Source organism: Hemicordylus capensis, chromosome 4, assembly GCF_027244095.1.
Source record: "Hemicordylus capensis ecotype Gifberg chromosome 4, rHemCap1.1.pri, whole genome shotgun sequence".
Classification (NCBI taxonomy): domain Eukaryota; kingdom Metazoa; phylum Chordata; class Lepidosauria; order Squamata; family Cordylidae; genus Hemicordylus; species Hemicordylus capensis.
In genome coordinates, this window is record NC_069660.1 from 13,990,405 (window position 1) to 14,018,134 (window position 27,730).

The following is a 27,730-nucleotide window of genomic DNA, read 5'->3' on the forward strand; positions in this document are numbered from 1 at the left end:
GAAGTGAAAACTACAGTGCAAGCTTATTCGTATTTACTCAGGCCTAATCACCTGGCGTTCATTGGGGCTTATGCACTAATAAGTGTAGTTAGAATTGCAGCCTTCGTAGGAATTCCTGGGAGTATGCATCGTACATATACATCTGCTGGATTTCAGGTGATGTTGACCAGAGGTAGTTCAAACGCTCTCCTCTCTGTATACCACCAGTCCTTACAGGGCTTCAGTTCCTATTCAGACTCGACATGCTGGCACGCGATTTCTCCCGAGCTTCTCGGGAGGAAAACTCAAGAGGTCACTCTCCTTGGGTTTCGGCATCCACGCAGCTGCGGAGCGGGAAATGTATTGGATGCTCCTGCTGGAGAATTCGTTCACCAGCTTACCTCCTTGGGATTTACATACAGGCTGTATAATACAGCGCTTCTTTGAAGACGTTCAAGCGTCCCGCGTATTTTGTAGTTGCGACCCTTACAGCAGCCCCCAAAGTAGGCCATATTGCAGATTGTTGGAAGTTAAGAGGGTGGCCTAAGGGCCACCAAGTGAGTCGGTAGCAGAGGGGAAACAACTCCGGGGAGGGGGGAAAGCGACTTTCTGGTCTGTTGCTCCTTGTGTTGAGAGCCGCCAGCTGGCTACGAAGGGGCACGATCTGCGCGTGCTGGACCCGAATCGTGTTGAACCCGAATTCAACACCTCGAAGCTAAAAGACTGCAAGGTGGGAATGATGGCTGTGCAGTCATCTTAGTGAGAGGCATTGTGGTCCAATGGTTAGCGTGGAGGTTAGGTTAGCGTTTAAATCCCTGCTTGGACTAATCCCAGATTCCGTGGGCCAATTCCGTTCTTTCAGCTGAACCCACCTCCCAGAGAGTTTGTGAAGGGAAATGGAGAGGGGACTCTGAACCCTTTGGTTGGAATACACATGCCATGTATTAATGTATCTCTCACAGAGTATAATGTATAGTTCTACAGAGTATTCCAGGCGGCCCCTAATCATGAATAAACATTTAAAATAACACAATATCAATACACAAAAATTAATATCAACACACACAAAAATAAACACAGAAACACCCGCCTTTTACAGGGTACGTTAGTCTGTATATTTAGGATTAAGAGATGGGGATAGAAGGACTTCTTTACAGAGTTGTAGATTGAATCACATTTTGCACAAAAATATGTACTACCTAGGTGTTTTCTGCAGTGGAACCGTGTGTGTGTACAAACCTGTCTTGTTTATGTGGCCATAATCCACTGAGAAGTTCTGCGCAAATGTAGCTTAAAAGAGCAGAATCCTTTTTGCGCAAAAGTTTGCGCAGGAAATTTCCCTGCGGCGAGTATTGCGTGTTTTTGTGCAGGCAGTTCCAGACTATGCAAGCTCCCTCTGAAATAAAACCCACTGCATTTAATGGGTTTATAAGCAGCATTAAATCTTCGTTGTATACACCGGTCTAGCCCCCTCCCCATCTGAATCTTCTTTACCCAACAGCCCCATAATCGTGAGATCATAAATTTACAGGAAAATCCCATTGAAATCAATGGGACTCCGAGTAAATGTGTTCACTATGAGCTGGGTCCTGCTCATTTAGCTTCAATGACCACGCTTGGGCTGAGGGATGCACGTAGAAAATGTGTCAAACAAAAGGCAGAGCGCAGAGAGACCCAATAACGGTCCTTAGTTATAACCAGACTGAGGATCCTGCAAACTTAACTGAGTTTCTGTCAGTCTGTCTAGATCTGCAGATCTTTTATTTAATGTCGGGGAAAGTTCTGTTGTAAACAGTCGGCATTTCTTACAAATCCACAAATGGCACGTTTGTCGAACAGGTCTTTAACTTCCAATCTCCAAATTGCGTTTTTGCTGCTTGAAGAACTTCTGATGGTTCTGAGTCGGCCTCTCTCGTGACTACGCGAGCTTTTCCGTGAGAGACGCACGTGTGGGATGCCAAAGGTTGCTGTGCTGTTTATGCCTTATTAACCGAGTGCCTTGAATACGCAAATATATACACAGTCTTGAAAGACATTAATTATTATTATTAATAATTATTATTATTTTCGCCCGTCCTGGCGACATCCTTGGGAATACTATTTGATTTCCTCGGAGAAGATCCAAGAGCACAATTTAGGGCAGTCCTCTGAGGAGCCTTAGTCCTACTTAGCGAGGAGTCAGGAATTGGGACTAACCCTAACCCTGAAGGCACAATTCAACCAAAACAGTGGCGCGCGTGGAAGTCCCATTGGTTGCAAAGGAAAAGTTAACCACATCTGAACGGCGCGATCCTAAATATCTTTACTCGGAAGTAAGCCCCATTAAGACTTAAGCCCCAGTAAGCGTGTTTAGGATTTCAGCCCGTAGAACTCTTGGCATGTATTTTCTCCTCAATCCTTAGTACAACCCTGTAAGGTAGGCCAGTATGATTTGGGGGACGGGGTTGAGAGAGAATCTTATGTCTCCAACTGAGAACGCTCAGAACGTTAGTGGCTGTTGCGTTGACCCAAAGCTCTGTGCCGCTGCCGCCAGTCCACAGATCGCCTGACAGTAACTGAGCATAGTCTTCAAAAACATGCTCAGAGGCTCTCTTTTCCTACCCACTCTCAAACCTGTCTGGGGACAGAAATTCTCTTAAGCATCCGAGGACGGTGCAGATCTCTCCCTAACCATTTATGAAGCCGCCTCCCCTTCTGAACCCCCGCCACCCAAATAAATAAATAAATAAATAAATAATAGTTGCTCCTCAAACTTTCCCTCTGTCTGCTTTGCACCAGCCTGCCTATGAGGGAGGCCGCTATTTTTCTGATAGAGAGATAAACCTGAGCAAGAGCAGTTGCAAGCCAAAGGCAGGATTTGAACCCAAGGCTTCCTCTTCGCCCAGCCTTCCGGTGCGGTCTCCAAGCAGTCCCCCGCCCCCGCGCAAGCGATCTCTTCCCCCTTGAACATTTGCCTTCCTCGCCATCCCGAAGCCCTCAGAGCCACCCCCGGCTGCTCTTGGCTTTCCTAGAAAGCCCCCCATTCCTAAGGACGTCACGTGTCTCGGTGGGGCAAAAGGTCCACAAATCAAAAAGAGAGAGAGGAAGGGGGCCTACATTAGGAGTGGGGCGTCTAAAGGGCGCCGCTCTGTCTGTCCCAGGGTCCTGGAAGAAAACTCACCTGGACAGCTCAATCCTCTTAAATCTCCCCCTCCCGCTCGCCTTGCCATCCAGCCCAGCTGCGAACTATTAATACCTGCGGCGCTAAGAGGACTTCTGACAGTGCGCTGGAAAAAATAATTAGGGTAATTACGGCCCCTTCTCTCGCCATTAGGGAACCTGAGAGTGACATTTTGGAACATCGTCGCTTCGGTGACTCTCAGAGGCGATCCGGCCCTCGCGAAAGGAAGAGGCCAGCATCACAATGCCACAGCGGAGAGGGCCTGTTCGGTGCCTTTCTGAACTAGTAAGAACTTTTGATAGCCGGTCATTCTACTTTTGGGCACTCTTCGTTGAAATCTGAGCCCAGAAAGAAGGTTTGTCTGGAGGAATGGCTTAATAACGAGTTGCTTACTAAAGAGGATCAAAATCTCCCTTCTCATACATAATATTAGAGTCCTATTCTCACGTTATGTTCTGCAATCAATCTGTGCACCGTCTGCTCAGGTACAATTATTCACATTATGCTGAACACAGGTACAGTCCTACATTTATCATCTTCTAGCTCCAGCGTTTAAGGCTCCTGTGCCCAAGTTCACTTTTTAAATTAGTGCCGGTACAGTCATTCATTCACACAAAAACATACGTGTCTGTACAGAGATCTGAATATGCAGGTACAAGGTAATGTCAAAATAAAGCTTAGAAGTCAAGGTAATCCAGTGAAACCATGTGGCAGTAGATTCAGAACAGGCAACAGAAAGCTGTTCTTCACTCCACACCTAAATAACTTTTGGAATTCCCTTTTAAATTTACTCACTTGGAATCCACCTTTATGGTGATGACCACTGGCTTAGAGGGTTTTAAAAGGGGCTTAGATGAAATCATGGATGAGAGTCTATTAGCTATAATGACTATGTGGAACCTCCATATTCAGAGGCAGTATACCACTGAATGTGGGCTGTTGAGGAGAGGATGCCTTCATCTCCTGCTTGTAGGCTTCCCCGACGCATCCTGTGGGTCACTGTGAGAAGCAGGATACTGGACTAGAAAGGCCTTTGGCCTGATCCAGTCGGGCTCTTCTTATGGCAAACCATTATGAAAATCTTGCATGAAGAATTTTGTTTTTCTATGCATTTGCACGCAAAGACTTTACAGTTGCTATTGTGGCTGCATGGAGCAGGAAATCAGAACAACCTTTTTAACTGGAAAATGATGAAATGACTGGGCTGATTCACCCGGAGGTTCTGAGATAATGGGAAAGATCTGGGAAAGCCATGGTCCACAGGGCCAACGCCCTCCTTGGGGGCCCATACAATACTGTAAACAACACTGAACAAAGCTATGGTCTAGTCATCCTTGGGAGTCACCCAGTTCAAGGAGCCAAATATAACTGGCTCCCATGAAATAAAATGTGGTTGGGGAGTAGATCCCCACAATTGATTTAGTAGCAAGCAGACAGGGTGTTGCAGAGGCTGGCCTCTACAGGGATCTCCACTGCTCTAGCCTGACATCTCAGAGTCCCGACTTATTTTCAAGGTGCTCAATTCAATTCCATTCTATTATTCCATTCATTATGGTCAACAAAGAGCATTAAATACACATCACATTAGTTATACATCAAATACATTAAAATATACATCACATATTATTACTAAACATCTAGCTATAGTAACTTATAAATCAGCACTCAGACTTAATCACTTGAACATCTTAAGTAATATTAACAGAATATGTGCTGCAGTGTGTGTGTGTGTGTGTGTGTGTGTGTGTGTGTGAAATAATTTCCAAGGTTTTATTTCCAAAACACAAAAAAATAGGAAGCTGCATTATGCCAAATCAGACCATTGGTCCATCTAGCTCAGATTTGTCTGCTCTGACCAGCAGGATCGCCCCGCCCACTAGGCAGATCTAGGCAGTTGCCAAGGGCAGCAGTTCTTTGCAGGCTGGGTGTGGGCACCACCACCCCTCTCTGAATAACCACTCAGTGGTTGGTGGCTGGGGCAAGGGGCATAAGAACATAAGAACAGCCCTGGTGGATTAGGCCCATGACACATCTAACCCAGCATCCTGTTTCGCACAGTGGCCCACCAGATGCCTCTGTAAGTCTACAGGCACAAGTTGAGGGCGTGCCCTCCCTCCTGCCATTACTCCCCTGCAACTGGTACTCAGAGGCATCCTGCCTTTGAGGCTAGGCTATAGCCCTCCGACTAGTAGCCGTTGATAGACCTCTCCTCCATGAAGTCATCCAAACCCCTCTTAAAGCCATCCAGATTGTTAGTTGTCACCAAATCTTGTGGCAGAGAATTCCACAAGTGGATTATGCATTGTGTGAAAAAGTCATTGTGTGATTTCCGTTTGTTGGTCCTAGATTTCCTGGCTCTAGTGTTATGTGAGAAGGAGAAGAAATGCTCTCTCTCCACTTTCTCCACACCATGCATGATTTTATAGACCTCTATCATGTCTCCCCACAGTTGTCTTTTTTCTAAACTAAAAAGCCCCGGGTGTTGTAGCCTGCCTCATAAGGAAGGTGCTCTAAGCCCCTGATCATCTTGGATGCCCTCTTCTGCACCTTTTCCAGTTCTACAATGTCCTTTTTTAGATGTGGTGACCAGAACTCCCATGGGCTGGCAACAGGAGCAGTGGTGTGCTGCAGTGGTGGCAGTAGAGTGGTGGCACCAGTCACCTCCCCCTGGCTCCTGAGCCCTCCATATGGCTCACACTCTCCTCATTTGCTTCCCACCCCCACCCTCTGATTAAATTAAATTAGGTGTTAATATAATAAACAGCACCCTAAAGATTGACCTCTGCCTCCACATGTCAAGTCACTGTTGGTTTAGGCCCACCAGAGCATCTGAGTTGGGCATTCCTGAACTAGAGCATTAGGGATGTAGCAGTCACTGTCAGTCAAAGTAAGCCCACTTGAAATGGACAGAACAGTAGAGAAAGCCCAGCTGAGAACTCTTATTTCAATTAGGCTTAAGATGGAGATTTTTCCAGTGGAGTGCATCCATATAGGAACATAGGAAGCTGCCATGTACTGAGTCAGACCATTGGTCTATCTAGCTCAGAATTGTCTTCACAGACTGGCAATGACTTCCCCAAGGTTGCAGGCAGGAATCTCTCTCAGCCCTATCTTGGAGATGCTGCCAAGCAGGGAACTTAGAACCTTCTGCTCTTCCCAGAGTGGCTCCATCACCTGAGGGGCATATCTTACAGTGCTCACACTTCCAGTCTCCCATTCATATGTAACCAGGGTGGACCCTGCTTAGCTAAGGAGACAAGTCATGCTTGCTACCACAAGACCAGCTCTTCTCTCCTGAAAGGGCAACTGTCTCAAGCCATATTGAGTCAGATATAACCTGGCTATCAGAGTATATGGAGAAATGCTACTCAATAAACACTTTTCTTCCATGTGTTTAGGACAAGAAGTGTCCACCACATTGGTTGAAGCTTCTACAGTAAACCCAATAATGTGCTCCCAGTGAACATGGACCTATCCCTCTGAGCTGATAAACCAGTTTCTCTAGACTATACCATATCAGACTGCAGGTTGTGGCTCACATGACTGAATCCTCCCCTCCCTCCCTCCCTCTCTCACACACACCTTTCACACAGAAAACTAGCATGTCAAGGAGAAAAATTCCAGCCTAGCTTCCTCTTTAACAAGCTAATTTTCTATGTGCAGGGATTCTTTCATGTATGACAGAGCATTCAGTCAGGAGCCCTCACCTGCATTCTGAGGAATTACAACCCAGACACACTTCCTTAATGAGAACCAGAAGTGCCCCCACCCCGCAAAAAAAATCACGCTGTAGGGTGTTGATGAGTTACTAGCAAAAAGGTTGCCATAACACAGAGGCAAAATACTAATGTAGGCAAAGGCTGCAAAAGATCCCTGGCCGAGACCCGATAGAGCCACCCTTACTCAGTACTGGACTAGCCCAGGAGTTCCAAAACTTGGGTTCCCAGTTGGACTACAACTCCCCTTGACCATTATGGCTGGGGATGATGGGAGTTGTAGTCCAACATCATCTGGGAACCCAAGGTTAGAAACTCCTGGGCTAAATGGACCAATGGTTTGAATCAGTTGCCCTTTCAGACTTTATGTTGCATTGCATTTGCATTCAAATATCTGTAGACTCCTACATGTGTTTGTGTGAATAACTGCCCCTGTGTTCATTTTAAAAGAGAACCTGGATACAGGTCCCTCAGATGCGTACTACAGAGAGGAAGTGTACTGCTGTGCTGTACCTGTTCACAGTTACTGATTTGTACACAGGTACAGTCATGAATATGTTATGTTGAGCGCAGGTACAGAAGTACATTTCTTATCTGGACCATGCATTTGAGGATTCTGTACCCAGGTTCACTTTATAAATGAATATAGGTATAGTCATTAACACAAAATCATGTTCAGCATAAGAAGCTGCCTACTACTGAGTCTGACCATTGGTCCATCTAGCTCAGTATTGTCTACACAGACTGGCAGCGGCTTCTCTAGGGTTGCAGGCAGGAGTCTCTTTCTCAGCCCTATCTTGGAGATACTAGGGAAGGAACTTAGAACTTTCTGCATGCAAGCATGCAGGTGCTCTTCCCAGAGTGGCCCCATCCCCTAAGGGAAATGTCTTACAGTGCTCATGCATGTAGTCTCCCATTCAGTTGCAAACCAGGGCAGACCCTTCTTATCAAATGAGGCAACTTGTGCTTCCCCTGCTAACTGAGCAAAGGGGCACCATTTTAAAGTGGTGGTTCTCTTTATTTAGCAGGGGGAGAACAAATGGCCCTGTCCATCCCCAGCACAGCATCCCTCCAGTGGCTGTTGCTGGTGTTGTTGTTCTTTTCTTATGTTGTTGTTCTTTTAAAGATTGTGAGCTCTTTGGGGACAGGGAGCCATTTTATTTATTTATTTATATCTATGTAAACTGCTTTGGAAACTTTTGTTGAAAAGCGGTATATAAATACTCGTTGTCATATTTTGCTTCTACCACAAGACCAGCTCTCCTCCCATACGTATACAACATTATCTTATTTATTTGTTATTTCTCTGTGTAAACCACCCTGAGCCCTTTTTGGAAGGGCGGTATAGAAATCAATCAAATAAATAAATAAATAGATAGATAAATAAATAAAATAATATCTGAATAGGGCTAGAAGATTGTACATGATGTACGAGTAGGGCTAAAACACAACTTTACGCATCCATATAGAGGGCTGAACAACATTGGCCCTCCAGCTGTTTTTGGACTACAACTCCCATCATCCCCAGCCACATTGGCTGATAGTGAGGAATTATGGGAGTTGTCACCCAACCTCTGCTGGAGGGCCAAAGTTGTGCAGCCCTCAGTAGAATCAAGGGTGAGTGATTAAGTATTCCAGATTAATTAAAATGGACTTCAAGGACATGCTCTTGCATAGGTGGCTCTGAAGGGAGATGGGGATATTATTCAAAATATGGGTTAGAAGAGACCCGGGATGATAAATGACTCAGTTATGAATAAAAAATGTCAGAGTCTTGTGGCACCTTAAAAAAAAACACTAAAAGATTTCTTCTGGTACAAGCTTTCGAGGACTATCAGATGCATGACATGTTATCCTGAGTTGGCATATATATTATACAGAGGGAGGGAGGGAGGAATATAAATAATAGGACTGAAACACTATAAAATGCAAGGAGTAGCAAGTAGTAACAACAGTAGTGTTATAACAGTGGGCTACAGTCCATTTGCTCTGAAGAAAGCCAGTGACACTCCTTGACAATGTGGAAATTATGCATTGCCATCTAAAAAAATAGTCCAGACCAGAATCCTGCTTCAAGCCATCGAGGCACAAGATAATTGCAGGCTTAGGGCTGGTTCACACATTACTACCATACATGTGGTGACTGACAGCAGAAAATGTGAAGGGACTCTACTGAAAAACACTGACGTGACATGCAGAGTGATGAAGGTTCTTTCTGTGGTGTCAGCTCTGCGATGGCCCATCCACAAATTCAGGCCTTCACTTGTGGCTACATTCATTGAAACATGGGCACATGAACCAACCCCCTTGTTCAGTTGTGTTCAGTGCCAGTAATTCCCTAGAAAGAGCTGGCTTTCAGGTTCAATTTATTGGAACTTGTCGCTCCAAGATGTAATGGTGGCCACAGGTTGAGAAAGGTCCCTTTAAAAAGAGTTTAAATATATTCATGGAGAATAGGCCTATCAAACATTGGCCACAACACTGAGCTATGCAGATGAATGCCAGATCCTGAGGACAGAGAAGGAGCTGCCTTCATGCCTTGCCTGTGAACACACCAAAACAGCATCGGATTGTCAAGCACAAGGGTTCCCATCTTTGGGCCAATAGCCCCCAGATATTGTTTGACTACAACTCACATCACGTCCCCTTAGCTACTGTGGCTGGGGACGATGGGAGTTAGGAACAGGAAGCTGCCATATACTGAGTCAGTATATGGTCCATCTAGCTCAGTTTCTACACAGATTGGCAGCGGCTTCTTCAAGGTTACAGGCAGGAGTCTCTTCCAGCCCTTTCTTGGAGATGCCAGGGAGGGAACTTGGGGCCTTCTGCAGGCAAGCATGCTGGTGGTGCTCTTCTCAAAGCAGCCCCATCCCCTAAAGGAAGTAACTTATGGTGCTCACAGGTAGTCTCCTATTCAAATGCAAACCAGAGTGGACCCTGCTTAGCAAAGGGGACAGTTCATGCTTGCTTAATTGTACTCCAACAAGATCTGGGGCACAAGGTTGGGAAACCCCTACATGAGTTGAAGGACTAGAACTGAGGTTCCTGTCCTGGTTTTTTAAAAGCTCTTTTCGAAATAGGTCAAGTCATTTCCGAATTAAAATTAAAAGCTAGGTTGAATACAAAGATATAGAAACATCATCCAGAGATTATTATTATTACTTACATTTTATATCCTGCTCTTCCTCCAAGGAGCCCAGAGGGGTGTACTACATACTTAACTTTCGCCTCACAACAACCCTGTGAAGTAGTTAGGCTGAAAGGGGAGTGACTGGCCCAGAGTCACCCAGCAAGTATTATGGGTGAATGGGGATTTGAACTCGGATCTCCTGGTCCTAGTCCAGCACTTTAACCACTATACCACGCTGGCTCTCAACTAAACCTACATAGAAGGTTGCACTTTCTTTCTTTCTTTTTCTTTCTTCCTTTCTTCCTTTTGCATGTATAAAATAAAAGCAGACATCTGCAGTTCCTAGCTTGATTGCAAGAGGTCCCTTTGTTTCACTGTCATTTGAAAGGGAATCCAAGCAATTACAGGTAAAACCCTTGTCCAAAATCAATGCATTTTGAATCAGTAGAACTATTCTGAAGTAAAGATGCAAAGGATCTGACTCGCAATATGTTTAGGTTCTGGTGCATGTGCTTTTATGAATTCTGAAAATCCGAATGGAGGCACTAAGTTTAGAAATGGGTCCCTCTATTTAATTCTGTTATTTTCTTATCCACCTGTCCTAACCACATTCTCAGTTCAATCCATTAAAAAAAAAAAAAGAGCTTGTCCCATAGATTTAAGTTGGGTTTCCTCCAAGTAAAGTAAATATATCGGAAGAATTTCAACCATATTTGGGGCAGTAAATATGTAATTAATTTTGAGGCTATCGCTATGCTTAAGGTGGCATGACAAGGTATATATACAAGATCTTTAGTGTGGAATGGTATTCAGGGAACATCCCAGAATTAGCCACTCTCTCGATACCAGTTGCAGGGGAGCAACAGCAAGAGAGAGGGCTCCTCAGAGGCATCTGGTGGTGGGCCACTGTGTGAAACAGGATGCTAGACTAGATGGGCCTTGGGCCTGATCCAGCAGGGCTGTTCTTATGTTCTTTCCTCCCCTCGCTTTCTGTTGCTCCATGCCAGTTTCAAAACACACTCATTCGTAGATGAACTTTGGAAATCAGTGGTTTCCATTATTCATGTTACCCTACTCTTCCTCCAAAAGCTGAGGGCAGCCTGGACAGTTCTCTTTCCCCATTTTGTTCACATTTACAACCCCATGAGGCAGGCTGGGTCGTGATATAGAGAGTGGCTCAAGATCCTGCTCTGAGTGAGGAATTAAACCTCTTGGTGGCTAATAGAAGAACCTTTGCACACTGATCAGGAAGGAATTTCCACCCTTTCAATGGGACTTTCCTCGGGTTAATGTGCATAGGATAGCAGCCTATGAGGCATTCCTTAAAATGGTGTAGGACAAGGGTTCTCAAATGTGGGTACCCAGATATTTTATGGACACAGCTGGCCATTGTGGCTGGGATGTTGGGCGCTGTCCTTGAACACCATTTGAACCCCTGCTGTAGGTACAGGTGTGAAAGAAGCTTTTTAAACTTAAGGAAAGTGAGAGATGCACTAGCAATGGTTACCAGAATGTCCTATAACTGTGTTTTCATTGTAAGGCAAAGGGGTGGGGGCAGTGTGGCCCCCTTCAACCCTAAGTGCTGCTGCTTTCTGATTAATTTTTCATTGGGTCTGTGTGAAGTAGGGCTGTGCCAACAGTTATTAACAGTCCCTGCTAATAAGGGACTTATTAGCAGGGGCTTCCCTTACTTCAGTCCAAAATCATCTGTCCCTTACATTTGTCCCTTATTTGTCCCCCATACACACACACACACACCCCATTTGTCCCTTATTTTCAGCTAATGGGAAGAACCTACGGCTTAGATCAAAGCACTTATGTTATCTAATAACGAAAGAAAGGCGATGTTCATGAGCTTCAATTCCTTTCTCTTCTCCCTCCCTACCAGAGCACTCTGTGGTTCTGGTGCGCTGCTAGGGTTGCCAACAATCCCATATTGGGGGCATTAACAGCCATCAATGACTGGCTAGTGTACCATTCTCCAGGTATCAGGATCATGGAAATCATGCAAGTGATGATTACTAGGTAGTGCTCGTGTGTGAAACTTATCCTTGCTGGCTAACAACAACTCAGTCAACCATGGTTATATCCATAAGCAGAGGAGAAGCGATCTAAGTTGTAACTAGTTTAAATTGAAAGTGGTTAAAACACAGACAGCACAGGCACCTGATTACCCCCATATATTTTCCCTCTATGCCCCTGGTTCCGACAAAGGAATGTTGGCAACCCTAGTGTGAAGATTTGGTCAAAACGGAATACCTTGCACAGCCGCCCGACCCCTTATGAGGAGAGGAGATCATTCTCACGATACAGAGCTGTGCTTTGCCCAGTACTGGTGCGCCTCCTTTAAGGGAACTGGAGCCTACTTGAGCCCCTCTACCATCCTGGAAAGCATGCACAGGGTGTGGGGTACCTCATCCCAGTGTTTTCCTCCTAGCGCACTTAAAAGAGGGCTCCCTTCCTCTCTCTTAAAGGGCCCTCCCAGCCCTGAGGAAAGTGCCAGAGTGTACAGAGTACAGTACAGTACAGTGGGAATGGCTCTCTCATACTCAAGGATTGTGTTGTTGTTGTTGTTGTTGTTGTTGTTGTTGCAGAAGTGGCCCCTGCCTGAAAAATAGTGAAGATCACTGTCCTATAGACTTTAATTTGATTTTCAAAGAAAATGTGGATGTAGAAGCCAACCATCTTCGAAGCAAAGAAGTGTCTTAATATGGGTCTATTATTAGTAGTATTTACATTTTATATCCTGCTTTTCTTCCAAGGAGCCCAGAGCGGTATACTACATACTTAAGTTTTCTCCTCACAACAACCCTGTGAAGTAGGTTAGGCTGAGAGAGAAGTGACTGGCCCAGAGTCACCCAGCTAGTTTTTTTATGGCTGAATGGGGATTTGAACTCAGGTCTTCCCGGTCCTAGCCCAGCACTCTAACCACTACACCATGCTGTACGCCTGCTTGACCAGGGGTCTAACAACTCCTTGTGGGGCCAAGGTTGAAAACCCCTGAATTGATGAATTCTTGGGTGGGTTGCATGTTGTTTCCTGGAGACCTCTCCTCCCTACTGAGGACGTGGGACAATATTGCTAAGTTTAATTGGGGGTGCGGGGAGGAAAACGATATCCTTCATGTTTCATGTTGTCTTTGGATAGTGCTGCAATTATGTTAAAATCCTGTCTTTGGAGGAAAGTGAGGGGGTGCACTAACTGACTGTTACTGACAAGCATCCGGCATTACTTTGGGGGTGACCCTCTGAACATTTATTTGACAGTAAATCCCATTTGAATTTGGTAGGAATTGCTTTCCGAGCTGTACGGGTGTTGATGCACCATGCGTTCCTCTCGTTTCCACCCTGAATCTAAGCATGTTTCCTCCGAAGTTCCACGGAGTTGATTCCCAAGTCAGGAGCATAGGAGAGCAGCCTCTAACTCAGAGACTGTCAAATTCGACAATGGGGAAGAGGGAAAGCTGTTCAATGGGGAGAGCAAGACACTCTGTATATACTCAGAGGCTCTCTGTATAGTGAAAAATACTTTTAAATCATACATTATACTTTCTTATAATGTATACATTATACTTCAATTATACATTATACTTTCTTTATCATGAAAACTGAGGCCTGATGTTGCCCTCACATACTGCAATCTTATGCGTATTTACCTGGGAGTAAATCCCAGGGAAGCCAGTGGTCATTTCTTCCGAGTCAATGTCGACCAGTCTAGGACTAGTCTAGGAGTAAAACGCATTAAAAGCTGGAGACTGAGTGACGAAGGTCTTGCTGTCCTTCAATTTTTCAGGAAAAACTGACAGGAAAACAAGAAATGAAGATTCGTCAACCGTTTTCAGTCTCTGTGCAAGCATTTCTCCTAAGCATTACAGAAGGATCAGCAACTCTTGGGGGCTGTGACCATTTAAATGATTTTATTACGGCCTTATTTTAGGCTGTTGATTGGTTTCAATTATTCTAAACTGTGGTGTATGTTACAATAACTTTAATGTCAGCCGCCTTGCCGGGGTAAAGGAGTGTGTAAGGGCCTGAAAGACAGATTATAAACGTAAAAACAGCAAGTGGTGCCTTAGATCTCGTAAAGATAATGTCTATAATAGAACAACTACGAACAGTACAACGTAAATAAAATAAAATAAAAATAATAAAATGCTTGGACATACGATGTGTACCTCTGTCATATGCCAACTTACCTGAAAATAAGTCCTGCTTGATTGAATGGGGTTTACTCCCAAGTAAATAAGAACTGCTGCCCTGTAAGCGAATCCTACTCAGGTTAGACTCACCATGGGGCTTGCTCCCAAGTAAATGTACATAGGAGTGCAGCCTTGAGGAAAGGAGAGAAACTCTGGGTAGTGGGCATCATCCAGACTAGTTAGTCATGATTAAGCTCAATTGAAATCAATTAGACAAGCTCGGCAGGACTAATTGAAGTCCCATTAATTCCGATGGCACTTCGTAATGATTCCGTGAGTCCGGGTGTTGCCCCGCGTTTGCTTCTGTTCTTTAGAGTGCTTCTTGTTGGATGCTTTTAGCTGTAATTAGTATTGCGGGAAATATATATAATGGGGTGGGGGAGAGAAATTAGGAATGTGAGGGGAATTAGAAACACCTTGGACTAGATGATACGAGGCGAATGTAATTCGGGGTGATGTTCTGTTTCTGAATGTGTTCTCGGTGCTGGCTCTGCGGCATAGAGGAATGAGCATCTGTTGCAATTCCTTCCGGGTGAGTCGACCTATCCGTGGGTTAATAATAATAATAATAATAATAATAATAATAATAAATTAATTAATTAGAGAACATAAGATCAGACCTCTGAGCTTGCTACCATTCAGTCTCAGGAAGTCATTTTCGATTTATGAATGTATCCATTTAATTTGTGTATTGGCGTATTTAACACTTATATTATATCGGTATGCATGATGTACTTAATTTATTGATTATTCTGCTAGACGATTGATTTAAAAACAAAACAACCGGCATTGGCTGCCCTCCTCATGTGTGTGTCCAGACAGGGGCGTAGTTAGGGAAGAGGGGGGGCCGTATTCACCCCTTCCCCACGGAGGCCCCTCAGAGTCAGGGAGATAATGAAGAAAACAGGCCCTCAGGAGCCGGGGGGGTGGCGGGGTTTTGAACCCTTCCCCTCAATTACACCCCTGCATGCGCCTTTTCAACATGGGCCAGTTTAAGCGGAACTTGCCTTTTTAAAAAGCACGACCTCGCCTACCTTCAAATATAATACAACCGCCGAATAAAATAGCACCCACTGACAACAGCCCCGAGCGACAGTTGCTGTGTGCGAGACACCCACGTGGATCTGAGTGGGCACAACCCCGGCGATTGGGACGGCGGGGGCGTTGGGGCGGCCTGGCCCACTTCACCTTTCCGCTCGCCCAGCACAGCTTCGAAAGCACGGCTTTCTAGCCACAGTGTGTGACCCGGACTCCTGTACTTGTGTCCTCCAGAGAACCGCCACTCGTGGCATCTTTCTGCCTTGCAGTGGCAGCGGGAGCGGGGAGGGCGGGGGAAGGACATTTCGTGGGGGAGGCGAACTTTATTCCACAAGTGGTGGTGTTTTTGTAAAGACAAAACCCCGATGTGTTTCACATTAGTGCACCCATCTACATAAAGCAGTGGGGATTGGGGACCGGGCCTTTATACTGATTTCACTATTATTGCTATGACATTCCGCGTAAGTGAAAGATGCTTTTTCGTCGGATTGCCGCAGGAATCCAGGAATAGCGGGCGAACTACTTTGAGGGGTGGGGGTGATTGCCTTCCTCTGGCGCTGCCCAGCTTGTAGAGGCACTGACTGAGTGGCTATAGGGGATAAGATGGGCCACCTTTGGGCTGCGATGCGCTCCCTCCTTAAGGCTGCTGGCGACTTCGGCCCCATTGGCCTGGAACCCTTCAGAGTCGCTTTCCGTGTGTCCTCCTCCTTCGCTAGGCGGTCAAGGGCATCTCCCGGGTCGTTTTAGGAGGGACGCGTCGGAGCATCTTTCCGATTAGGACAAACCCTTAAAAGCCCGGATAGTGTTGGATGTTCAATATGACTAGGGTGAGACCCGCAACCTCTTAGGAGAAGCAAAGTTATTTTAGAAAGAGCAACACACAGCCCGATCCACAGACTAGTTCAGCCAGGTTTGTTTGGGGGTGGGGGTGGGGGTGTTTAACCTCGGGTGACGACGGGGCCATCTGGGCTCGCAGGGCTGTGGTAGATCGCAGCTAGGCCAAATCAAGTTTCTTTGGGCTTCCAAGCCCATTGAAACGACGAGGTTGGTTACATAAAGCGGAAATCCGCAAACGGCGAACTTCTGGGTGTTAATTTAGATCCTCTGAGCGGAAGGTGAGGGCCGCTCCGGAGCGAGCGAGATATTGATTTCTCTGGCCTCCTTTGAAGTCCACTGCCCGACGCATCTCGCCCTTTCAGCAGCTCAGGTGGGAGAAGTTCGAGTCTAAACTAGGAAGATTTCTGCGTCCTGTGACAGACCAATTGCCCTGTTGCACTTGGCTGTTTATTTTCATGTTTCTTCCTGTTGAGAAAAGTTGCTATACAGTAACAGGTGCACACGTCTAGCAAAAGCCCTAGGCGGAAGGGCCTATCCAAGCTGCAATCGGCAACTAATTTACAGGAGAGTTCAAGGGGCTAGTTCTCATGGATTTCAAGACACAGGTAGGGCTGAAATCAACAAGGCAGGAATACTTCCCCAGCACCTGGCATAATTGCGCGCAAGTGTCATTAATCTCGTGGTCTAGAAATAGGGCGCGATCTAATCATTCGACTATTCCGGATTAAATGGTTGCCGAACCTCATCTTTTTCTCCATATTAATTCCGGATTTAGACAGATAAGATCAGACAATCTGTGCATTGTTTATTCAGAAGCCTGTGTATGGAATCTAATGAGGCTTATTTCCAATTAAGTGTGAATAGTAGTCATGCAAAGGTACTTGTGAATAGTAAACCCCACTGAAATCGACTTCCTTCCGATGTAGGTTGGGTTGGTTTAATGCCGCATTTCTATGTATTTTTACTTGGCAGTCAGTGCTAAGACCCCATGAGACTTACGTCCACGTAAACATACACAGGATCCAGCTGTAACGATTCTGTAAGGATCGAATTCATTCTGACTATTCGGTGTGTTTTAATTATGATGGAAAATATAACTTAACTAAAATAAATTAACACGGTATTGTAGGCTATGGGATTTAAAATAATAATAAGAAAGGTATTAGGTGGCCGAATCGGACCGTTTCCTCATCAGGCATATAAATTAGATTCGCCCCTTTCAAGCAATTTCTTCCTCAAAGCTTCGGCCAGGTGATCAACGAGAAGTCCTAGGTCCCCCCAGTATTGAAGGCAATGGGAGTAAATCCTCCTGAAATCCTGCTTTACCTGACACTGTCTGGAACGGCCAATTGGGAGGGGGCTGGCATTGAAACCATTGTACTGATTGTGGCTTATTACTTCGTTTATAACTTTAAAGTGTGTGTGTAACGTGTATACACAAACACACACACCTGCCATTCCATTTCTGAGAAAGAAAAAGAAGAAACCAGACCTCTCCCAAGGGAGACGGTTTAGTTTTTAGATTCGGTCAGTTTCAATAATCCGAGAATTTCAAGTTCATCTATAAGTGGTTTAAACATTCTGATGAAGTGAAAAGAAGGAAGCGCGTGGTCTCTCAGTTATGTGTAAACTCTCTGCTGCTAGATTCCGCCGCCGCCCCCCCAGCCTACGGTGGGAGCATATGCATGTCTACTCAGAAGTAAATCCCCTTGAGTTCAGTGGGATTTGCTGTCATATCAGTCTCTGTAGGATTGCAACTTTAATTGTGGTTCCTTGAAAACAATCAACACACTCGAGCAAAGATGATTGCAGGCGGAAGAAAGTTTTTCCCCTTAGCCACATATTGAATCTGAATATTTAATAGGAAGATAGAATTTTTAACCGGTTGGGTGAAAACCAAAGGTCTGAAAACGTTAAAATAAATTCTCGTAGTTGAGCACTGAATATTTTTTTAGAGGTAAAAGTCGGCCATCTTTTAGGTAGATTATTTTTTAAGGATTCAACTGGCAAGTACAAGACATCACTCAGAACGCAAAAAGAAATAAATTTAAACTTCAATTCGCAAAGGAAAACCGATGATGAGTCGTTCCGCCTGAGAGGCGGCGGAATGACAAACAACAGTTTACACGAATACACCTTAAGCCATTTCACATTTTAAAAGGGGGGGCAAAAGAGAATGCGCAATGTCTGGAAAGATGGATACAAAAAATAACCCATGGAATGGAGGGGAGAGAGGGAGGAATAAGAAGAAATTGTGTTAAAAAACAAATCCTAAAGGAGGAGGGGAAACGATTAGAGAAGGATTTTTTTAAAAGGAAGAAAAATGTAAAAATATAGGAACAATCAGAAAGGGGGAAAATAGAATCATTGTCTTTAAGCATCATATTGGCTTTAAACGGATTTCCAAGAAACTAGGCTGTAGTCCAATTGTATCTTTATTCGAAAGTAAACCCGAGTTCTATAGCCCTTACTCCTACGTAACAGAGTAACAATGCCTCCAATGCCGTTTTACAAAGAATCACTTCAAACTGAAGGCTTAACTTCCTGAACAAACCTTAGAAAATCCATTAAAGTGATCATAATTTGGGAAGTCGGGGGAATACTTCTGATAGATGGATAACAAAGACTAATAATTAACCCTCTGCATGGTTTCCGAGAGGATTGGGTTCCCCTTCACTTTCTTGGCTCTGCTCACAGAGATGTTTAAAAAGAGAGAAAAAATTCCCCAAACGAAACTAAAGCAAGCGGGCAGTTAGTGACTCTGGGGCTGGATCGCCCCCCCCCCCGCCCGGCGCTTTGAAGTAGCCACCCAGTCTTGCAATACACAGTACAGCTTGCCTAAGGGGGGGGGGTTGCCACGTGACGCAGCCCCAGTTCCTGCCGTAAAGGGGCAGAGCCATAGATGAAGGGAATCACTTTAAGGCCGAGATTAGGCGAGAGAGGAGCTAGTCGAGGCGCGATAGGCGAGCTGGGTCAAAAGTAGCTATCAGAGGATCAGAGATAACAGGGTTGCAATCCAAGGCCCGGCGGGGGTGGGGAGCTGGGAATTAGCTCTATCTCCCCCACTTCCAATCCTCTTTCCTGGGATTTGCCTTTTGGGGTGTATTTTTCGTTTTGTTTTTTGGAAGTGATATTTCTCATCATGCACGTTTCTCCGACTTCCCCGGTGTTGTAACGTAAGTACTCTCTCTCTCTATCTCTATCTCTCTCTCCCCGAGTTGTGAACTTATCTCTTCCCCAGCTGGGCTTATCTACCAGATAGTGTCCTGCTCGGAGGAGCCTGGAAAGCGGGGGGCGTTCTATTAGCTTTGCAAAGACCAGCTATTGATAAGCGTTTCTGTGATTTACTGGCCTGTTGATTAAATCCCCCTCCCTTAAAACAAAACAAAACAAAAAACCCTTCTAATGGTGTCTTCCTGTAGAAGAGCCGGCAGGGCTCTTCTCTCCCCCCACCCCCATCAAGAATTTTTTATCTTGTGTGGCTTAAGAAAATACGCTTTGCCCGCTCCGTAGCAAGAAACCTTGCAAGGAACTTTAACCTCCTTTCCTTTAGAAGTTTAAATACCAGACTCTGGAAAAAAGGAACGGGCTCAAGTCCCATTGAATGGGACTAAATGGATTTTATTTCTAAGACAGCGCCTTAGAATCGCAACCCAATCCCCTGCGTATGAACTATTCCCACCTTGTCTCAGTGACTGCAAGAGGACTGTTACTTCCAAGTAAACGTGCACAGGATCTCAACGTTTTAAAAAACGGGGCGGGGGCGGGTTAGTCAGTTTGTTTTCGCTGCTTCCAAGGAGAGATTCCCAGTAAACATGCAGCCCCGAGGACTGTGCAAGTGTCCGCGGAAGTAAAATGCCACCCTAATGTCAGTGGGGCTTAGTCGTCAACCGATAGGGACGCAACGTATAGGGCTAGATCGCAATGTCTGCTTGCAAACCAGCAATAGATTTCACTATAGAACACTTTTTAGCCAAGTAACAACATAATTCTGCTTTCACGCGAAAGCCCCTTGAAGCCAGCCAGCAGAATCTAAATCCGAGTAAACCTACCATAAATACACAGGATCATCACAATCGCACGCTTCAGCATTCACAACTAAGGACAAATTCAAATGCAGATAAGTTTCCTTTCGAATAAAGGCATTTAAATACTGTGCCAGTATTTTGCTTTTGAGTAGCAACGCATTGTTCTGGGACTTAAAAAAAAAATCTTCAGACAAAATAATAATAATAATAATAATAAAATAGGTGAGAGCTATGCCAGAGGTCCAAGCATACTGGACAGGTCTCACCAGAGGAGCCAGACAAAGAGTGCCTCTCCCATCAACAATATGGTGAGAAGTAACTTTAATAAATCTATACCGGATCGGTCATCGCCCGGGTTAACAAGGACCGTGCCAAGTGCTGGAGTCCCTGGACATCTGGTGGCAAGTGGGCAACAGGACTCAGGATCTTCTGTTGAGCAACCAGGGCTGAAGACAGCAAAGTTACTGGAAGAAACGTCGCTTAACCGAAAAAAATATATGAAAACATCTGCCACACAATACACCAGATATAACTGTAGTTGAGAAGGAATAAAAACAAGTCAAAATAATCGACATAGCAATACCAGGGGATAGCAGAATAGAAGAAAAAGAAATAGAAAAAATCACCAAATACAAAGATCTACAAATTGAAATTGAAAGGCTGTGGCAGAAAAAGACCAAAATAATCCCAGTGGTAATTGGCGCCCTGGGTGCAGTTCCAAAAGACCTTGAAGAGCACCTCAACACCATAGGGGCCACAGAAATCACCATCAGCCAGTTACAAAAAGCAGCTTTACTGGGAACAGCCTATATTATGCAATGATATCTATAACCATTGACAATAAAATTCTGGCATCCCAGGTCCTTGGGAAGGACTCGATGTCTGGATAAAACAAACCAGTCAATAACACCTGTCTGACTGTGTAAACAAGAAATAATATTAATTGGATAAGTGTCCTTTTTAGAAACTCTAAAATAAAATCTGGTTTAACGTCCAGCTTTCTTACAGCTGTAAAATTGATTTATAAAGTCACTGAGTAATATCTTGCTGAATACCTTGAAATCCGCACAACGGCGTTCAAAACCATTGCTGCCTTTAGCTTCTGTCGGTTTTTGCTGGCAAAGTTAATATAAGTTTATATTATCTCGCTTTTCCTTCAAGGAGGTCGGGGCTTTGCCTCCCTCCTACTTCCATTTTATCATCCAGCTTTTTTTAAAAAAAAGTGATGTTTGAGCTAGGAAAGGGTGAGTAGTCCAAGGTCACCCACTCAGCTTCCTGGCTGAGGAGGATTTGAACCCGAGTCTCTCCATTTCCACCTCCAGGGCCAAAACAACAAAAACATAAGTTTATGTTGGCTAGAGCATAAGTTCTAGCCTTTTTCTTTCTTTTTTCTTTTTTCTTCCCCCCCCCCTTTTTTTTCTTTTTTCTTTTTTCTTTTTTTGAAGGGGCCAGACTTTAATATGCAGCTAGAGGTTTGGAAGACTAGTTTTATTTTTAAAATGCTGTCAATTTGTGTTTCTGTTTGAAGTTTATTGCCTTAATGTTTTAATAAATAATAAAACCAACTACCAATTGCCAGCGAGGGAAATACTGATTTGAATTGTCTAAACGACCTAGGGAGGGCTGAGGATCCAATAATGTTTCCAAGAGAAGGAGGAAACCATGAACCCATGGCTTGTGAGTTGGTCGTGTGTGTGTGTGTGTGTGTGTGTGTGTGTGTGTGTGTGTGTGTTAAACATTTTGGTGTAGATCCTGCTCAAAAATGGCCTGCTGCCGGCTTCAGCCTTCGCAGTAAGCACCTGGGATTGTAGCCCTACCTAGGCAATATTTGGGGATAAATCTCACTGAAACTGGCCCTTGTTTGTGAGTAGACATGCAGAGGATCAGGGTGTGAATGTTATCGAGATTGGCTTTAAATACCCATTCTTAGCCACATCTTTTAAAGAGGGCGTCTTCTTCTGCTATGAGCCTCACCACCACCCATTGAGACCATCTGGACAGCTTCTTGCCACCGGCTGGTCTGGTGGCTACTCAGGGACAGGCCTTCTCCATTGCTGCCCTGAGACTCTGGAACTGGAATACTCTCCCTACTGAAATAAGAGCCTCCCCATCTTTGACAATTTTTAAAAAGTCTCTAAAGACACTTTTCACCCACGCTTTTTAACTGGACTGTGGTTTTAAATTGTGTTAAATGTGGCTTTAAATCTGTCTTCTGTTGTAAACCTCCCAGAGATGGAAGTTTGGGGCGGTATACAAATCAGAAGAATAAAATAATAAATAATAAAACAAATAAATCAAGCTTCATTTCCAACGGCTCCTCTTCAGGCCACAATCCTACACGTACTCACAGGAAAGTGAAGTCCTTTCAAATAAACGCAACTTGCTTCCAGGTGAACATGACTGGAAATGTGATCCAATCCAGGAAAGGAAAAGGCAAGCACAGCTCTAAGTGCTAGTACCTAATCTTATTGCATCCAGTATATTTGTGTTAGGTCTGTCTGGATGCATAACGATAGGTATCGAACACGATACTGGTATTGCATCAGTGTGCCGCAACCTGGTAGTTGGATTCCAAATATGGCGTACTGCTCTTTTAATACCATTGCAACTTTATAACTGGGTGACTTGTCAAGGACCCACCTGAGTGTGCCAATGAGCTTCAGGGGCCTCAATCTAACCTTAAACCCGTTTTCCTTGTTCACATGACAGTTGACTAACTGTACAGTGTAGTCAGAAACCACAAGTATTGCTTTTTTGTTCAAAACAAGGTCATCCTGTATTATGTGGCTAGCAGAGGATCCTCTGGGCCACACCTTTCCCTGTTCTTCATCCCCAGCATTTGATCTTCATAGAAACTGCCTCTGAAGACCAAGGTTTTATTTAATAGCCATTGTCTTTGGTGGGGTAACATTCTCCACAAATGTATCTCATCCTTTTTCACAGAAAGTGGCCTCATTCCCACATCTTGTGGGTGTGAAAACCATAAATGAAGAATGCATTGTGTGAAGTATTTCCTATTGACACTCCTAAAGCTACAAACTTGATCTATGTGTGGGTGAATGGATGGATTTTTTTAATTGACTTGTAATTGGCTCTAACCTGGAGACTTGGAGTAGGTTGGGGTGTGGGGTGGATTAAGCATATATTTGCCCTAAATAGGTCCTAAGCACCTTTATAAATGGAATATAGTAACTTATAAGAGACAAGAACAGAATATGTTCTCATTATTCTCCAGATTTATTGAGATAATATTAACTGAAGAAATAAATTATGAAGCTGATGTTGGTCCTTATCAGCTGGCACAACTGATGAGTCGTTTCCCTTGCAGAGTTAAATTGCAGTTTAGTTGGAGATCTCGTCTGTAAGAAAAGGTTTCAAATGGTTATCAGTATTGTAAGCAACTTGCTGCTTCTTGATACCAGCCATTGTGTTTCTGTCCAAGGTCAACCCATCCCCCCACAATACGGATTTTGCCCACTCCCATAACTTGTCCTGAAACACAGCTCCATTTCAATAAATAACTGCTGAATGCAGCAAGTTTTTGTGGGACTTCATGGAGTTCAGGATTGTGGTATGGGGCTGCATTACTAAGGGCAGGTAGGCAGCATCTCTCAGCTGCTTTCCTCAGAGTAATTAAATGAAAGGCAATAGGACTACTTCAAAGTACATGAATTTGAGTGCATTTCAGCCTGGCCAGGTCTTAGGGAAACTTTCTTGGAATACATTCTCATTCTTTAATGGGATCCTCCACATGCTTACTAGGGAGTAAATGTTACTGAATTTAGTGGATCTTAATTCTGAGTAACCCTGCATGAGACTTATTGTTGGGGTGGAAACAATGCAGGTCCAACTGAAGTTGATTGGAAAGGTGTGTGCTTTGTTTTAAAGGGGGTCCAAACTGCTTTCTTCACCTTCTACCTGTACTGCCATTTAGTAACTTATAAATGGTGACTGCCATCCACAACCCATTTACTAGAAGGTCATCCTATTATTCTCAATTGGACTGTTTCGTCACATTAAGAACTAGGTAGATTATAGTCTGAGATGGGTGTGTGGTCTAATGTTTATAATGTTGAACCAGGACTGGGGAGACACGAATCCAAATTGCCATTCAACCATGAAACACACTGGGTGACTCTGTGCCAGTCAAGTATCTCTCAGCCTAACCTACCTCACAGGGTCGTTCTGAGGATAAAACATGTACACCATTTCTGGAAGAAGAGTGGGATATAAATTAAAAAATAAACAAACTTCCATGGAAGCTGAATATTGAGTGCAATCTAGGACCACTGACTGGCACCACTATGAGTTTATCCAGTTGACTTCAGTGGCTTGTGAATTACACTCATAGGTGAATGTAAATAATTGAGCAGGCTGGGATCTGGATCCTTGGGCAGCTAGGCCCCTTGAACCTGGTCCAGTCTGGCTTCCAGTTATGTTACATGAATGAGTGAGCCGGTTCCGTTGATTTCTGTGGAGCTACTTCTAAGCAAGCTTGCTTTAGGCGTGCAGCCACAGATGTGAAAGTGGATCTAGGGCTACTTGGATATCTATACTATAAAGAACTCAACTCACGAGTGTATTGAACACAATGCTGTTCATGCGCTTAAACTCCCAGATACCTGGGTTCAAAGCCACCCCGTTGTGAAGCTCCTTGTTTTAGCTGGGCCATTCACTACCTCAGCCTAAGCTACCTCACAGGGTTGTTGTGAGGCTCAAATGGGGCAAATCCATGTACACTGCCCTGAGCTCCTAGCAGGTCAGATACAAATGTTATATTTGTGCAAATACATTGGGGTTGCAACTACTCTTACCCCATTCCTATGTTTTAAACAGCATCTTAACACCAAAAAAGTGAGCTTGTGGAGGTTTATACATCCTTTTCGCTCAGTGTGGGGAAAAGCTTCACCTACTGACTTGTATGTCAGGCTGAGCGAAAAAGCACAAGAGCAGAGCAAGGTGGGTTTAAAAAAAAAAAAGTTAGCACTCTTAACATTAAGAACATTTGTGAATCCCAGTCTTTCTCCTCATTACCACAGTTCAAAAACTCCCTTCAGGTGTTAAAAAGGGATGTGTAGGCTGAAAGAGGTGAAGGAATGTTGCTTGTGGGGTAGATGCTGGCCAGAAGCTCTCTCCTTACTTTTCTCCTCTCCTGTTTCAGGTGTTTGAAGGCATCTGCATTTGCAACTGCTGGAGGAGACTGACTCTTCATGTCCTGCCTCCAGCCCTTTCTGACCAACCTCTTAGCGTGCCTTGATTGTGCTCCAGCAGCTGCTGCTGTGTCCTCTTGGTCCCTCTTTTGAAGGATATAAAATGTACCAGAGCTTAGCTCTTGCCCCCAACCCTGGCCAATCGGCATACTCTCATGATTCCAGCAATTTTCTGCATTCGCCAGCAAGTCCAGCAGTGTACGTGCCTACTAGCCGGGTGCCCTCCATGCTCCAGAGCCTGCCTTACCTGCAGAGTTGTGAACCTGCCCACCAGAGTCACCATCTAAGCAGCCACCCAGGCTGGGCACAAACAGCTGGTGCCGAAGCCTCACCCTTCAATGCTAGCAGCCCACATCCACCATCGGGCTTCTCCTACTCCCACAGTCCCCCAGGTGGTAGTGGTGCCGGACGTGATGGAGGCTACCAGAGCCCACTGTTACTGGGCACCGGAGGACGTGACCAATATGGCAACGCCCTAGTGCGTTCAGTCAACGGATCCTATTCCAGCCCTTATGCCAGTGCCTACGTTAGCCCTGCAGACATGCCACCATCTTGGACTGCCGGGCATTTTGAGAGCAGTGTCCTGCACAGCCTCCAGACACGGCAGGGGACCTTGCCTGGCAGGAGATCCACATTTGGTAGGTACCCGCCTCGCTCTCCAATTATTCCAGTCTCCTTTGGTTCTGTGGGACCCAGGATCTTTAGGCTGCAGATGGACAGTCCCTCTGAGAGGAAGAAGAGGTTGTCTATAAAAAGGCTTAGTATTCTAATAGAGCAGTGGTTCCCAACCTGGGTTCTTCTAGATCAGGGATTCTCAAAGTTGGGCCCCCAGATGTTACTGGACATCAACTCCCATAATTCCCAACAAAGGCCACTGGGGCTGGGGCTCATGGGAGTTGAAGTCCAATAACATCTGGAGACCCAACATTGAGAATCCCTGTGCTAGATGTTGCTGAACTACAACTCCCATCATTCCCAGCTACAAATTATTGTGGCTGGGGGTGATGGGAGTTGTAGTTCAACAACATCTGGAGGAACCCAGATTGGGAACCACTGCTATAAAGCACATGTTAAAAACACTTCAAGTACACTAGCCGGGGGTGTTTCCGGCCAGCAACAAAAAGCACTGCAACAGCACTTTTACAAGTGTATTTCACACACACACACACACACACACACACACACACACACACACACACACCAGCTTGCTTTCCAGCAGGTTTCCCGTTGTCCGAGCCAACATGAATTGACACGTTGTTCATATAGATAGCAGGGCCCTAGAGCGATTTTCTCAGCACCACCTGCTGGCCAACTCTTTGGCAAATTGTGGTTCTTAACAAAATGCAAGAGTTGGCCAGCAGGTGGCGCTGAGAAAATTGTGCTGGGGCCCTGCTGTCCATCTGGACAAAGTGTTGATTGGTGCTGGCTCAGACAATGGAAACATGCTGGTGTGTGGAGAGAGAGAGTAAAACCACCCTTGGATTTTACTGTTTCAATGCTGGAAACACCCTTGGTCAGTATTAGCCTTAGTTAGTCCTAATGGCAATATGGGGTTAGGAGAACAGGGTCTTGTATGAGGCCACACATGTATTTACACACAAACTGCTGTCCATGAATCTGCTTTGTAGGTTAGTGTGCTTAGGAGTGTGTTTGCCTCTTGAGATTTTGAACTGGGGAGACCAGACTCCCTTGTACATATCAACGAACTTCAAAGTGGACAAAAATGCACAAACAGGAAGGGATTATTTGGGATAAATGTTGATCAATGTCAAACTCTGGCCTTTGTGCATGAGGGCAGGGGGGCGTGCACACTCTCCTTCACCCCCACGAGATCGGGAGATTTCAGGCTAGAGGGGGTCTACGAAGGTTTTGTGCTAGAACCCTGAGGATTGCTAGCTGAAGCCAGCAGGAGGGAGTAAAATAGTGGCTCAGCAGACTAGACACTCCCAGGATGCATATTAGCTTCTTCATTTCAGTGGCCTAAATTCTTTAGGGGAAAGGAAGACCTTGTTGTTAACTGGGAGTTGGAAATCCTAGCTGATCTCCTATAAATCACCCATAGACCCCAATCTATCTTTTGTCCACCCCTGCTTTATTGAATGAACAACTACGCATGAACTTCCACCTGTCTAAAACAAAACTTCTAAATGCTTTTCTGGAATCGAAGTAGACCAGAGCTGGTGTGGTGCAATGCAGGGCTGAGCAACCTGTGGCTCCCTAGCTGTTGTTGGATTGGAACTCACATAATTCCTGGCTACTGACCACTGAATCTGGGGGTGAAGGATGTTATAGTCCAAGAGCTATATAGAGCCTTAGGTTAGTAGCTAGCTACCGTATTTACCTGAATCCAAGACTAAGTTCGCCCCCAAAGTTCTCTGATGTTAGAAATCCGGGAGAGGGGGATCTTAAATTCAAGTCCCCTTCTTTCTTGGTA

At 44.9% G+C, this 27,730-nt stretch overlaps 1 protein-coding gene across 4 annotated transcripts in view; it reads left to right on the top strand.

Annotated features, from left to right (window-relative positions):
- Nucleotides 1–14,598: 14,598 nt before the first annotated feature.
- GATA5 (GATA binding protein 5) overlaps nucleotides 14,599–27,730 on the top strand; it is a 54,892-nt gene continuing 41,760 nt past the window's right edge. For 3 of the 4 annotated variants that reach the window (XR_008307394.1, XM_053251031.1, XM_053251033.1), the window contains exons 1-2: nucleotides 18,988–19,234; nucleotides 25,248–25,934. Coding sequence is in view for 3 of the 4 variants with exons in the window: in XM_053251031.1 (XP_053107006.1) it covers nucleotides 25,400–25,934 (535 nt within the window). In the remaining variant the exon portion in view is untranslated. Of the gene's footprint in view, nucleotides 14,716–18,987; nucleotides 19,235–25,247; nucleotides 25,935–27,730 lie in introns of those variants that run through there. The other variant, XM_053251032.1, reaches the window with a different exon arrangement.